This window comes from Prunus persica, chromosome G4, assembly GCF_000346465.2.
Source record: "Prunus persica cultivar Lovell chromosome G4, Prunus_persica_NCBIv2, whole genome shotgun sequence".
NCBI classification, from domain to species: domain Eukaryota; kingdom Viridiplantae; phylum Streptophyta; class Magnoliopsida; order Rosales; family Rosaceae; genus Prunus; species Prunus persica.
This window is the reverse complement of record NC_034012.1, coordinates 1,466,473-1,482,054: the sequence shown is the minus strand read 5'-3', so window position 1 is coordinate 1,482,054 and position 15,582 is coordinate 1,466,473. Positions and strand designations below refer to the sequence as shown.

Sequence of the window (15,582 nt, the reverse complement as noted above, 5' to 3'; positions counted from 1 at the left end):
CTTACCCAAACCCAAATTGGCGGAGCCCTGTTTGAGGACCATGTTCATGTTGGTGTTGGTGCGGGTGTTACTCGCCCCAGATTTGTGTGTGCTTAAAGGTTGCTGGGGCCTCAGGCCACGGCTTCACCAAAAAATTGACTATTTTTTCAATAAGATTTCCTAATGTTTTTATACAATATTGCATTAGTCTTTAGAACTATAAGATTATTTTTATAAAAAAATAATTAGCATCTAGATACATGGATTTTTATTGTATGAGAAGTGATACATGGATTTTTATTGTAAAGCTCCTATTTGGTTCTTAGTCTAGCTATACTTCACTTTTAAATATTAGAAGATGTTCCAAATTCAAATGCTCCGTTTCCAATTAATAAAAATAAAACGCAAAAAGGTTCCTATTATAGATGTGGGTCATGTGACAAGTCACAAGTCACAACCATACATACAGAGCACACATGAAGTATATTAATGCCGCCTATTTTATCTATATATAAAGCAAAATACAGAGAATAGTAAAATAGTAAAATATTTAAAATACTAGAAAATATCATTGGTCAATGCAAACATTAAGAATTGAAATTATTAATTAAATAAGGATAATATAATAAATTCACACTTTTTCATATTTAAAAAAAATTAAAATTAAAGAAAAATTAGATAATAAATTTTATTTTTATGAAACACAACTATTCATTATCTTTTTTAATTTTAAAATAAATTTAAATTAAAAAAATATAAATAAATAAATAAAAACTTCTCCACAGACACGGAAGTGTGCGAGGAGAGGTTTGTTACTAGAAAGGTTCATACTAGTATACATCAAAATGCACATCAACTCACTCTAAACCTTGACTTTCCCAGAAACTGAAATCTTTCTTTTAGTTAACAGCTACCCACAGACGACACGACACGACACAGCACATGAAGACGAGTTTGCTTGTCTCCAGGCACCTACTCTGGGAGTTGACTATTCTTTGAATCAGCCACCATTTAAGCAAATTATAACCAAAACCACACAGCAAATGAGCCCTGGCTGCTGCCATCTTCTTGTAAACTGATGATAAAATCTAATTTAATTTGAATGATATAGTCATCTGCTCCACATAGTTCATTTTTGGAACCTGGAAGGAAGTGTGAAAGGGAGAACACACCCTCTGACTTTGCATCTGGACTTTGTTGGCCTCATCCTATTTTACAAGACGCACGCCCACCATGCCTAAGATAATATATATTATATAAATATTATATATATTTTAGCAATGGTCTAAGCGAGTGGTTGGAACATTTAATTGCTTTTTTGGAAAATTCCAAAGTGGATTTAAGGCTGTAAAAATATTAGCCCTCATGTGTGAGTGATGGGGCCATGGCTACCGTTGGTGTGTCAATTTCCTCAAAATTTTGGCTTTCTTGAAATGGTCAATCCTCGTGCTCCTACGGTTGTGACCAAATCCAAAATTTCGTAATGTCTATCATTTCTAAAAATGCAGTCATTTTACTTTTCTTTACTTTTCTTAATGTGACATCTATGTCCTTTGAATAGTAAATTTGTGAGCAGAATTTCTCTTCTTAAATAAAGTACGAAAATTGAAACAAAATAATAATAATAAACAAGATAACTTGCTGAACATTACATTAGCTAGCAATCAGTGCTTTGTCAACCTTGTTCTGCAATTGTTCTGCAATAATGCAATTTGTAAAAGGTCTTCTAAATGCATTAGTGCTTCAGCTCCTTCTTCTGCAGCTCTGCTCTTCTTTGGACACCATCAGTTTTGATCAATCTATCAGAGATGGTGATTTCTTGGTGTCTAAGAATGAGACCTTTGTGCTTGGTTTCTTCAGACCTGGCACATCTAGCAACCGCTATGTTGGAATTTGGTACAAGTTCTCAGAGGACAAGGTTTTGTGGGTAGCTAACAGAGACAACCCTCTCAATGATACCTCTGGAGTTCTCTCAATCAACACTGATGGAAATCTCATACTAGCTCATGGTAATAGCAGTCAAGGCCTTCCTCTGTGGTCAACAAATGTTTCTGTCTCATCATCGGGTAACAACAATATTGTAGCACAGCTCCTGGATTCAGGAAATTTTGTTTTGGTTCAACAAGACAACCAGAATGTTTTATGGCAAAGCTCTGATCATCCTACACATGCTCTTCTCTCAAGTATGAAACTTGGGTTGGACAAAAAAAGCGGTATCAACCGGTTCCTCACATCTTGGAACTCGAACAATGATCCCGGAACTGGGAATTGTTCATTACGAATGGACACAAATGGCTCACCACAGTTGATCTTGTACAAGAATCTAGCTAAGTGGTGGAGGTCAGGTCAATGGAATGGGATTCAATGGGGTGGCATACCGGCTGAGGGCAGCAACAATGTGTTTAAGATCAATTTTGTGAACAACCAAGATGAAATTGCTGTTGAATGGTCTGTTCTTGACCCTTCAATTTACTCAGTGATAACCATAGATGGGACAGGATCACTCAACCAGCTATCATGGCAGGGGCAGCAGCACCAGTGGGTTACCCTTTGGTCAGCACCATTGGATGCTTGTGACAGCTATGGCAAGTGTGGTCAATTTGGTGCTTGCAATCCTTACACTAACAGTGGGTTCAACTGCACATGCTACCCTGGCTATGAACCCAACTCGCCACACGATTGGGATTTGAGAGATGGGACGGGTGGGTGCAAGAGGCCTCAGGGGTCACCATCCATGTGTAGGAATGGTGAAGGGTTTGTGAAGATGGAAAATGTTAAGGTTCCAGATACTTCCACAATAAAATTGAACAGGAGTTTGAGTTTCGAAGCATGTGGGGAAGAGTGCTTGAGAAACTGCTCTTGCTTGGCTTATGCCAGTGCAGATGTGAGGAATGGAGGGAGTGGATGCATGGCATGGTTTGGAGATTTAATGGATACTAAGCAGTTCACAGAAGGGGGGCAAGATTTGTACATTCGTGCTGATGCGCTTGTGTTAGGTACTTGAGTTTTCAACTTAAGTGTTAGGGGGGCAAGCTTTTCATTTTGCTCTCAGAATTTTCATGGAAGTTGGAATTTTACTTTCTGGTTATAGTTAAATCTAATATATCACTCATGGCATTAATGAAAAGCTTTTTCTTTTTGATCTTTTTTTTTCAGCTCAGTATACAAAGAAGTCAGGAGGAGGGTTCTCTGCCAAAGATAGGAGACTGGCTATTATATTAGGAGTGTCTATTGCTGTTACATCATTGCTTATTGTCGCTGCGTTATGTTGGTTTAGGAGAAGGAGCAGGAAAGGTATGCAAAAACTTCCCATTTATTCATCTTGTAAAGTCATAAGGATCTTAGATATGTAGAATTCTGTTTGGTTGCTAATAAAGTAACAAAAAGCAAATTTTGGATAGTTAAAATTTGAAATAGTAATGGAATTGAAACAGGGAGAGGAGGACAACCCGAATTGCTGAATGATGCCATTGCTGGTTCGAGAAGCCATGAAGATCTACTGAAGAAAAATGAGGTTGATGAACACAGAGGAAAAACGGATTTACCTTTCTTTGATCTAAGCACGATAGTTGCGGCCACGGACAACTTCTCTTCTGCTAACTTGCTTGGACATGGTGGCTTTGGCATGGTGTTTAAGGTACTTTCTTTAGAACATTTTGAGTATCTCAGTACCTTATGACTCGTAAAAAATGCGAAATATGCATGTGTTATCAGTTTACTCTGCTGCACATTAATGCAAACATTACATTGATCTGAAGTTGTGATTATAATTTTTGAATCTGTTTTACTATTTTAGGGATGTCTAGCTGATGGACAGGAAATAGCTGTCAAAAGATTATCAAGAAATTCAGGACAAGGCGTCGAAGAATTCAAGAATGAAGTAATGCTTATAGCAAAACTCCAGCATAGAAATCTTGTGAGGCTTTTGGGTTGCTGCATAGATAAAGAAGAGAGGATGCTAATCTACGAGTACATGCCAAACCGCAGCTTGGACTTGTGCATTTTTGGTATGTCATCTCTACAACCTGCCAACTCTGAAATTATGCAATCCTAAACTTGTATCTCATACAAGCTTTTATGTACTGGTTTAGACAAAAGCAGAAGGTCATTGTTGGATTGGAGAAAGCGGTTTCAAATTATCATCGGGATTGCTCGGGGCGTCCTATATCTTCATCAAGATTCAAGACTAAAAATTATCCATAGGGATTTGAAAGCAAGCAATGTTTTACTGGATGCCTCAATGAACCCAAAAATATCAGATTTCGGCATGGCAAGAATGTTCGGGGATGACCAGATCGAAGCAAACACAAACAGAGTTGTTGGCACATAGTAAAACTCTCACTCTCTGCCCTCAATCCGAAACATGCACAACTGATTTACAAAATGAAACTCGGATAGTATCCATATCTTTTTAGGTACTGATATTGTGTCATTGCAGTGGTTACATGTCACCTGAGTATGCTATGGATGGGCTATATTCCACAAAATCTGATGTCTTTAGCTTTGGAGTCTTAGCACTAGAGATCATTAGTGGCAGGAAGAACAATTTCCATTTTGAAAATTCCTCTCTGAATTTGGTTGGACAAGTAAGTAAACAGATATCTTCTTTTTTTTTTTTCTTTTTTTTTCAGATGATGAATTTACTTTTTGAATAGTTAACCTAAAGATTATGCTCAAAATGTTTTCAGATGTGGGACTTGTGGGTTGAAGGAAAAGCCTTGGACACAGTTGATCCGTCGTTGAGTAGGTCATATTCTACTCATGAAGTTATGAGATGCATTCAAATTGGGCTCTTGTGTGTGCAAGAATATGCAACAGATAGGCCAACCATGTTAGATGTTGTATTTATGCTGGGGAATGAAACTAGTCTTCCACCTCCTAAAAAGGCAGCATTTAGTTTCAAAAATAGTGGCCGGGATTCTTCAACATCTAGAGGAGCTTCTTCTGTAAATGATGTAACAGTCACAGTTATTGAAGCTCGTTAAATTTGTAGACTTTTCTGTTACTTTTAAACTTTTGTATTCAAATCGAGAATTCTTTGTACATGAAAGATATGAGGGAGGCTCATTGTATTTCCAAACAGATCTTCCTGTATTTCCAGAAAACACTATACTCCAAATTGACCATGCATCACCAAAGATTTATTAAAACCAACCATGCTGACCATGAAAAGTTCTCCAGAAATGGCAGATTAATATATATGTATATAAATCAGTAATTTCTATGAATATAGATTTAAAATCACCTAAATGTTTCAAAGTTAGGTCGTTTGGTTGAGTCATGCATGATTCCATGAAGACATGTGCAAAGCAGAGTTGTATATAAAAGTCTTGGCTGTGATATTTTGTAGCATCCCAGTTCCCCTGTTTTTCCCCTGCCCTAGTATAAAAAATATAACAACTGTCATTGCAGTCAAATCTATATACATTTAAAAACATAAGCTAAAGCAGCAGCGGACATCAGCGTCAATATAGCTTCAGGTGTACAATATTGAGCTAGAAAAGTAGACAAATGTCCCAACTCATATAACACAAACATTAAAGAAAGAGCGTAAAGCTGCCATAGTGGACTTCCTACCAGTCAATCCCCGGAAAGATTGGACAAATGGATGAGGTGTTGAAAGATCTTCGAGCCAGGCTGATTCTAACCAGGTCATAGGTGTTAATAGATTGCACTTCTTCCCTGGGGCTCACATATTTTTTTTTGAGGAAGAAAAAGTTCTTTGAATACTATCGAGTTACAGAGATAAATGTTCATGACAAAATATGTTCATGAAGTGTACAAAAGGTTTAACCATTACAGCACTTGTTCAATTCGTTCTTCTTATCCGGTGCTGCAATTCGATAGATAGCATAACAACTGATCAAGCCATCAGAGATGGTGAAGTTCTAGTCTCTAATGGAGAAGTGTTTGAGCTTGGGTTCTTCAGACCCGGAAAGTCCACCAACCACTATGTTGGGATTTGGTACAAGAAAGATGTAGAAAAAACAGTTGTATGGGTTGCAAACAGAGACAATCCTATCAATGACACCTCAGGGGTCCTATCAATTGGTGCACACGGAAACCTCATCCTCTACGCCAGAAACCAAACCAATATTCCTGTCTGGTCCACCAAATCCAATGTTTCAATCTCATCATCATCCACACCTGATCCTAAATACAAAGCTCAGCTCTTAGATACTGGAAACCTTGTTTTGGTTGAACAAGACAGCCAAAAGGTAACATGGCAAAGCTTTGACTACCCCACGGATACAATCCTTCCGCATATGAAACTTGGCCTTGACAAGCGAACAGGATTCAGCTGGTTCCTGACCTCCTGGAAATCCGAGGATGACCCGGGAACGGGGAATTACACCTATGCGATTGACCCAAATGGAGCTCCTCAGATTATCTTCTACAATGGTAATGTTCGATACTGGAGGACTGGTAATTGGAATGGGATTAGGTGGTGGTGGGGTGACATACCGGTAGTGCTAGATACTAATATCTTCAATGCCAGCTATGTGAACAATCAAGATGAGATCATCGTTACTTGGGGTGTCCTCAACTCATCCATCTCCACAAGAATCGTGGCAGCCCATTTGGGATCGATCGAACAATTTAACTGGTATGAACAAGACCTCAGATGGAATAATATCTGGTCTGGCCCCAGGGACAGATGTGACATTTATGGCAGGTGTGGAGCGTTCGGTTACTGTGACTCGGAGAGTCTACGTGTGTTTGAGTGCAAATGCCTACCAGGTTTCCAACCCAAGTTGCCAGATGAATGGAACATGAGAAACGCATCGAGTGGCTGCGTGAGGAAGCTCGAGGCATGCAGGAACGGGGAAGGTTTCGTCAAGTTAGAAAAGGTGAAGATTCCTGATACATCGTGGGCACGGATAGATAGGAATTTGAGTTGGAAAGCATGTGAGCAGCAATGCTTGAGGAACTGCTCTTGCTCGGCATACGCCATCAACAGCAATGCAAATATGATAGGGTGCATGGCATGGTATGGGAATTTAGTAGATACAAGGGATTCTGCAGATGGGGGTCAAGACTTGTACATACGTGTGGATGCAGTTGAGTTAGGTATTCTTTTTTATTGACTACTTCTCTAACATTTCTAGAACACGGTTGGATTCTTATCATTCTCCTCCCCTGAATCAAAACGTGGTTGGATTCTTAACATTGCATATCTTTTGTTTCTCATCCATAGAAAATATTTGAGGGTTTTTCTTCTTCTTTTTTTGTTTCCCACATTAGATGAATACACAAAGAAGTCCAAGGGGTTTCTTGCCAAAAAAGGGATGGTGCCGATTTTGGTAGTGTCTATTGCTATGGTATTCTTCTTCATTTGCTTTGGATGTTGGTTTGCAAAGAGGAAGAGAAAAGGTAAGCAAACTTCCTACTCTTTTGCTTTTAACATAATGTGAGTCATCTGACATGTATCATTTCACCGCCACCATAATGAAATTTGGTGTTGAATAAATGCTGCAAAGAATACACAAATGAATTAAAGAAGGCCGAGACTTAACCCTAATCCTTATATAGTAAGCACTAGCAAAGGTGCCCGTGCAATGCTGCAGGTTTTAAAATCGTCTGAAATGTGTATAAGGTTATGAAAATATGTAGCAAGTATAAGTTACAAATAAAGACTAATAACATATTTTATATGTAGAAGGATTTTGACCTTGAGGACCATTATGAACCCTAAACCCTTTGTTTTTTTCATTTTTAAGTTCTATGAATTTTAAATGATTTTTTTTAAAACTCCATTAGTTGGTTGATGTGGCATATATGTGGAGCCCACATCTCCAATAATATAGTGTCACGTATATTTAAAATACAATATATATTTTTAAATAATTTTAAAAAGAAAACCAAAATTTTATGAATTTTAAGTTAAAAAATTTCTTAGGACCATTTGTGATAGGCGCGTGAACCTCAAGAATGTTTTGTGATACATTTACATGAGACATAAACTATCTCTCTCTCTCTCTCTCTCTATTAATTAAAACATACATAAGTAATATATAATTTATAGGAAGTTAAAAATAAAAAAAATAAAAAAAACCTTTGCCTTTTGTTGGGCCGCCTGCCTCTCTCTATTTTTCTTTTTCTTTTTCCTTCTTCCTCTTTATGTTTGTCTCCATCTATTCCTTTCTCTCTTTTTTAAGTTTTTACATTTATGTATTTTAGTAAAAGGATATGGGGCAAAAAGGGAAGATCAGAAAAGGTTAAGTGGAGGGCATTGTCGGCAATTCACTGTGCTGAAGAGAAAATTAAACTAAAAACAACATTTAAAAAGAGGGGCATTTCCGTCATTACACTGCGCTTAAGAACAGCGTAGGGTGGATTGCATAAATTTTTTTTTTTTTTTTTCCAGTTGTATAGTTCAGTTTCTAGGCAACAAAATTAAAGTAATTTACTTCTGTTTTGAAGAATATCCGAGGGAAATGAAGAATGATGATAGTAGAAGAACACATCAAGACCTGACAATTTTTGACCTAGAGAGCATAGTTGCTGCTACAAACAATTTCTCTACTGCTAACAAGCTTGGCGAAGGTGGATTTGGCCCTGTCTACAAGGTATGTGAAGCATGATAACTTCCTAATTACAATTGCTTTAGTTTCATGACATTTCCAATACTGTTTTCAAATTTGAATCACTAAACTGAAGTCAGAATGGCAATTTCAGGGTCTTTTAGCTAATGGACAAGAGGTGGCTGTGAAAAGACTATCAAAGAATTCAGGGCAAGGTTTAGAACAATTTAAGAATGAGGTTATGTTGACAGCAAAACTTCAGCACAGGAACCTGGTGAGGATCTTTGGTTGCTGCGTTGATGCCGGAGAAAAGATGTTGATATATGAATGTTTGGCTAACAAAAGCTTAGACTTCTTCATATTTGGTACGTCTTTTCATAGATTAAATGAACTAAAGCATATTTGAAGAATCAGTTACAGCAGAACTTGTAAATGTTATTGCGTTTGCTTTCCCCAAGCTGCTTGCTGAGATTGGATGTTTCATGTTTTGGACCAGATAAAAGCAGAAGCTCATTGTTGGACTGGAAAAAGCGTTTTGAGATTATATTGGGAATAGCTCGAGGGGTCTTATATCTACATCAAGACTCAAGACTAAAAATTATCCACAGGGATTTAAAAGCTAGCAATGTCCTCTTGGATTCTACAATGAACCCAAAGATCTCAGATTTTGGAATGGCTAAAATGTTTGGGGAAGACCAAATCCAAGCAAATACAAACAGAGTGGTTGGAACATAGTAAGTATTTCAGAGTACATACACTTGGAAGCATATGGAAATTATTATGGAACACTGAACTAGCTCACTAGTTTATCTCAATTTTCCCTGACTGCAGTGGCTACATGTCACCAGAATATGCAATGGAAGGGCGGTATTCAGAAAAATCTGATGTTTTCAGCTTCGGCGTTTTACTGCTAGAGATCATCAGTGGGAAAAGGAACACTAGTTATGATCCCTCCCCAAATTTGATTGGACAAGTAGGCAATTCAAACTATTTCTAAAATACATATGCAATGACTTACAAATTTTTAATTTTGAATCTTTGCGCTAAACCGATCTTCTGAATTGCATCAGATTTGGGATATGTGGAGAGAGGAGCAAGCATTAGCTATGGTTGATCCATCTTTGGGGGAGTCATATCCTGCTCATGAAGTTTCAAGATGCATCCAGATTGGGCTACTTTGCGTGCAAGAAAGTGCATCAGATAGGCCAACCATGTCGGAAGTTATTTTCATGTTGGGTAATGAAACAACTCTTCCCCATCCCAAGAAACCTGCATTTATATTACAATCATCCAGCAAACTAAACTCAGCAGCATCAAAAGGATCAACTACTTCTCTAAATGATGTAACGATAACGGTGCTCAAAGCACGCTAATGACATATATGTTGTGCATCATATTCATTTTTTTCTTGTCTTACAGTTAAGTCTTATGTATTGCCATTTGTTATCAAACTTAAGACAATATTTTGTAATTGTTCGAACAAAAGTCTTGGTTGTAATTGTTTTGTAGAATATGTTGCTTCTCCTGTGGTTATCCAGTTTTAGTACAAAACATATTGAAGACTTGTGAAGAAGACGTGCAAATCTGAGGAACAAATTGACATTTTGAGTTGTATACAAAAGTTCACCCCAGCTCCCCTGTCTTGGAACAGAGTATTTAAGAACTGTCAACATGAACGTTGACAATATTGTAAAGCTGGCATAGTGGACTTCTCTTTCCTGTAATAATAATATAGACTCTGTCAATCACATTTAATTTTTTTTAAAACCATTGCAGTGTGAGAATGTCTTAGAGACGCCGGAGTTACTACAACACCGTTTGGTTGACTCATGATTCCATGAAGACATGTGCAAAGCTGATTTGTATAACAAAGTATTGCTTGTGATATTTGGTAGCAATATTGAGCTAGAAAATAATATAAATGTCAAACAGCAAAAAGAAAATAATAATGAGTGTAACGCTGCCATAGTGGGCTTCCTAGTCTTCTTATGTAGTCAGTCAATCCGAGAGTAGATTCCACAAATTATTGAAAGATCTTAGAGTTAGCAAATTCTGACCACTTGATAGTTGTTGAAGTTTCTTAATGGACCATACTTCTTCCCTGGGGCTCAGTCGCATTTCATTACAAAAATATGTTCATGAATTTTACGAAAGGTTTAATCGTTACAGCACTTGTTCTATTCGTTCTTCTTATCCGATGCTGTAATTCGATAGATAGCATAACAACTGATCAAGCCATTAGAGATGGTGAAGTTCTAGTCTCTAATGGAGAAGTGTTTGAGCTTGGTTTCTTCAGCCCTGGAAAATCCACCAACCGCTATGTTGGAATCTGGTACAAGAGAGATAAAGAAAAAACAGTTGTATGGGTTGCAAACAGAGACGATCCTATCAATGAAACCTCAGGGGTCCTGTCAATTGGTGCACATGACCTCATCCTCTACGCCAGGAACCAAAGCAACATTACTTTCTGGTCCACCAAATCCAATGTTTCAATCTCATCATCATCCACACCTGATCCTAAATACAAAGCTCAGCTCTTAGATACTGGAAACCTTGTTTTGGTTGAACGAGAGAGCCAAAAGGTAACTTGGCAAAGCTTTGATTATCTCACTCATACAGTGCTTCCATTCATGAAACTTGGAATAAACAAGCGGACAGGATTCAACTGGTTCCTAACTTCCTGGAAATCCGAAGATGACCCGGGAACCGGGAGTTACACCTATAAGATTGATCCAAATGGAGCTCCTCAGATGGTCTTGTACAAAGATAATGTTCGATACTGGAGGACTGGTAGGTGGTGGTGGAGTGACATACCGGTGGTGCTAACTACTTCTTTCTCCAATTCTAGCTTTTTGAACAATCAAGATGAGGTTACTGTTACTTGGGGTCTTCTCAACTCATCCATCTCCACAAGAATTGTGGTAGACTATTCTGGAACGATCCAACAATTTAACTGGTATGAACAAGACCTTGGATGGAATCAAATCTGGTCTGGCCCCATGGACAGATGTGATTATTATGGCAGGTGTGGAGCGTTTGGTTACTGTGACTCGGACAGTATCAGCGTGTTTGAATGCAAATGCCTACCAGGGTTCCAACCCAAGTTGCCAGACGAATGGAACATGAGAAATGCATCTAGTGGCTGCGTGAGGAGGCTCGAGTCGTGCAAGAACGGGGAAGGTTTCATCAAGTTGGTAAAAGTCAAGGTCCCTGATACATCGTGGGCACGGGTGGATATGAATTTGAGTTCGAAAGCATGTGAGCAGCAGTGCTTGAGGGATTGCTCTTGTTTGGCATACACCATCAGCAGCAATGCACCTATAATAGGGTGCATGACATGGTATGGGAAGTTAGTAGATACAAAGAATTTTGCAGATGGGGATCAAGACTTATACCTACGTGTAGATGCACTTGAGTTAGGTATTCTTTTTTATTGACAACTTCTCTAACATTTCTAAAACACAGTTTGATTCTTACCATTCTCCTCTCCTGAATCAAAGCAGAAGAAAAAAGTTTTTATGTACTAACATTGCACATCTTTTATTTCTCATGCATAGTCAATATCTGAGGTTTTTCTTCTTCTTTTTGTTTCCCACATTAGCTGAGTACACAAAGAAGTCCAAGGGTTTTCTTGCCAAAAAAGGGAGGCTGCCAATTTTGGTAGTGTCTATTGCTATGATATCCTTCTTCATTTGCTTTGGATGTTGGTGTGCAAAGAGGAAGAGAAAAAGTAAGCAAACTCCCTTCTCTTTTTCTTTTAACATCATGTGAATCATCTGACATGTATAATTTCACTGCCAGCATAATAGAATTTGGTGTTGAATAAGTGCTGCAAAGAATACACAGATGAATTAAAATAGGTTGAGTTGAGACTAAAATGTGAATTAACTTAACTCTTAATCTTTATATAGTAATTGCGGTTACCCAGTATGCATTTTTCCTTTCTGTTTTGTTTTCTAGACAAAATAATTAAAGTAATTCTATTTTAAAGAATATCCCTGGGAAAGGAAGAATGATGATGACAGTAGAACACATCAAGACCTGACACTTTTTAACCTAAAAAGCATAGTTGCTGCTACAAACAATTTCTCTGCTGCTAACAAGCTGGGCGAAGGTGGATTTGGCCCAGTCTATAAGGTATGTGAAACATGATAGCTTTGTAATTAAATTGATCTCTGAATTGCTTATTTCATGTTTTCATTACTGTTTTAAATCACTAAACTAAAGTCAGGATGACAATTTCAGGGTCTATTAGCTAATGGACAAGAGGTGGCTGTGAAAAGACTATCAAAGAATTCGGGGCAAGGTCTAGAACAATTTAAGAATGAGGTTATGTTGATAGCAAAACTTCAGCACAGGAACCTGGTGAGGCTTTTTGGTTGCTGCATTCATACAAAAGAGAAGATGTTGATTTATGAATACTTGACAAACAAAAGCTTGGACTTCTTCATATTTGGTATACTTTTCAATTCACGAGTAGCCATTGTTGCAATTTGATAAACAATGCTTCTCATAACTTAGATGAACTAAACTATAAATTATCGCAACAGAACTTGTACATGTTAGCTTGTGCTTAATTTCCCAACTCTGCATACTGACTGGAGGTTTCATGTTTTGGGTCAGATAAAAAGAGAAGCTCGTTGTTAGACTGGAAAACACGTTTTGAAATTATATTTGGAATCGCTCGAGGTGTCTTATATCTTCATCAAGACTCGAGACTAAAAATTATCCACAGGGATTTAAAAGCTAGCAATGTCCTCTTGGATTCTACTATGAACCCAAAGATCTCAGATTTTGGAATGGCTAAAATGTTTGGCGAAGACCAAATGCAAGCAAAAACCAACCGAGTGGTTGGAACATAGTAAGTATTTCAAAGTACACAAACTTAGAAGCATATGGTGATTATGAAACATTGTACTAGCTCAAGGGTTGATCTCACTTTTGCCTGTCTGCAGTGGATACATGTCACCAGAATATGCAATGGAAGGGCGATATTCAGAAAAATCAGATGTTTTTAGCTTTGGTGTGTTACTGCTAGAGATCATTAGTGGCAAAAGGAACACTAGTTATGATAACCAAACTCCCTCCCCAAATTTGATTGGACAAGTAGGCAACTCAAACTATTTCTAAAATACATATGCAATGACTTACAAATTTTTACTTTCGAATCTTTACGCTAAACTGATCTTCTGAATTGCATCAGATTTGGGATATGTGGACAGAGGAGCAGGCATTAGGTATGGTTGATCCATCCTTGGGGGAGTCATATCCTGCTCATGAGGTTTCAAGATGCATCCAGATTGGGCTACTTTGCGTGCAAGAAAGTGCATCAGATAGGCCAACCATGTCGGAAGTTATTTTTATGTTGGGTAATGAAACAACTCTTCCCTCTCCCAAGAAACCTGCATTTATATTACAATCCAGCAATCCAAACTCAATAGCATCAAAAGGATCAACTCCTTCTCTAAATGACGTAACGATAACTATGCTCGAAGCACGCTAATGAGTTTATATGTTGTACATCCTAGTCATGTATATTACAGTTAGGTCTCATTTATTGTTATTTGTTATCAAACTTAAGACAATATTTAGTAAATCTTCCAACTAAAATCTTGGTTGTAATTGTTTGGTAAGATATTTGATTCCCCTGTTATCCTGTTTTAGTACAAAACATCTTGAGGACTTCTTCTGTGGTCGAAAGAACGTGTATTGGTTTGAACTGAAAAACAAAAAATTTGCAAACTGTTTTGACTCATAAAGAAGTATGTGCAAAGCTGAGGAACAAATTGACATCCTGAGAAGTATACGAAAATACAGAGTCCTTGCAAGTTGCAACACATAAGCAACCATCTGCACTGCACTTGTGTCAACATTAACGTTAACAATACTGTAAAGCTGATATGGTGGACTTGTTTGTCCGGTATTAATAATATATTCAGTCAATTCCGTTAAGAGATTTAAGAACCATTTAAGTGTGAGAATGTCTTAGCAACTTTAAGGTTACGACAACATCAGGAATTGCTGAGGTTTTCTAATGCGTAATACTAAAGATAATTGAGTTGAAAAAAGAGGCTCCTTGACAATAATTGAGTTGCAGATAACACACCCCAGTTTAGGACCTTAACCTGCGGTGGAATATTCTTTAACTGGTTACCTTCGATTTGACAAAACTAAAAAAAATAATCATTAATTTTCCCAAAGGGTTGGTTAACCTTATTCGATTCGTTCTTCTTCATTGTTGTATAAGCAAGACTTGAGCGTGGGAACCTGGTCAGGCTTTTTGGTTACCGCACTGCATTCAAACAAAAGCTTGGACTTTTCAATTTTTGTTGACCTTTACTTCCCTATAGTACTCCGTTTATTTAAATATATCTTTATCATTTATTTCACACCCAACCCAAGTGATCTTTAGAAAGCCATAGTAGTCTTAATTAATGGAGTGCAACTTTCTAGCTTAGGATCAGTTCTAGGGAATTGCCATATCTTGTCGACATTTCCAGTGACACCATTAGTCCTTTCTTGTAATAAGACTTTAAAAACTTCAAAAGTTGTTGTTGATGCCTGAAAATGGACAAGCACTTTCGGGCCCAACTTAGTGATATTGTGTCATCTTTGGTCTCTTAGGACTCTTCAATGCTTAAGTTAGCTTAAGGACGGAGTGAATAGCAATTTGGGCAGAGTAAGGGCTAAGTAGCATTGTAACCGTTACCTTATTTTGAGAACTTGTGCTCATATTTATATATCTTGGGAGGTGTCTATCTCGAGTGAGATTTCGATGTGGGACTATGGGCATTGCCTGAGAGGTACCACATGTCCTTTGTCCAGCCTGGTATATGCAAATCCATTACTTGTTTCGAGTGAACAACTGACTGATTTCTGGTCGTCGTTGTAGAACAGAGACAACCCTGTCAATGATACCTCTGGAGTCGTCCTAACGATCAATAGCCATGGAGTTGAGGCCTTGTCATCTATTGGAAGGACCAAAATACCCCTCTTTGGTCCCTAATGTTACTCTCTCATCACCAAACAATCTCACAACCAAGCTTTTGGATACATAAAATCTGGTTTTGATTGAAAA

The 15,582-nt window shown here is 37.8% G+C and overlaps 2 protein-coding genes across 2 annotated transcripts; both read left to right on the top strand.

The window, feature by feature from the left end:
- LOC18780945 (G-type lectin S-receptor-like serine/threonine-protein kinase At1g11410) lies at nt 1,627-5,058 on the top strand. The gene is made up of 7 exons (XM_020563192.1): nt 1,627-2,975; nt 3,136-3,273; nt 3,414-3,616; nt 3,776-3,986; nt 4,071-4,308; nt 4,418-4,565; nt 4,668-5,058. Exons 1-7 carry the CDS (start codon nt 1,685-1,687, stop codon nt 4,962-4,964), a joined length of 2,526 nt encoding a protein of 841 aa, XP_020418781.1. The 5' UTR covers nt 1,627-1,684; the 3' UTR covers nt 4,965-5,058.
- Nucleotides 5,737-14,007, top strand: LOC18779056. The gene is given in 14 exon segments (XM_020563195.1): nt 5,737-7,050; nt 7,225-7,353; nt 8,404-8,549; nt 8,659-8,869; nt 9,001-9,238; nt 9,336-9,477; nt 9,575-9,977; nt 10,674-11,924; nt 12,106-12,234; nt 12,496-12,641; nt 12,750-12,960; nt 13,128-13,365; nt 13,460-13,610; nt 13,708-14,007. Coding segments are annotated over 14 exon segments (5,001 nt in total). The 5' UTR covers nt 5,737-5,744.

Coding starts and splice junctions, on each gene's coding strand:
- LOC18780945 (XM_020563192.1), top strand. CDS start 1,685: ATGCAATTTGTAAAAGGTCTTCTAAATGCATTAGTGCTTCAGCTCCTT. Junction 2,976..3,135: donor TGCTGATGCGCTTGTGTTAG/GTACTTGAGTTT, acceptor TTTTTTTTTCAG/CTCAGTATACAAAGAAGTCA. Junction 4,309..4,417: donor AACAGAGTTGTTGGCACATA/GTAAAACTCTCA, acceptor GTGTCATTGCAG/TGGTTACATGTCACCTGAGT.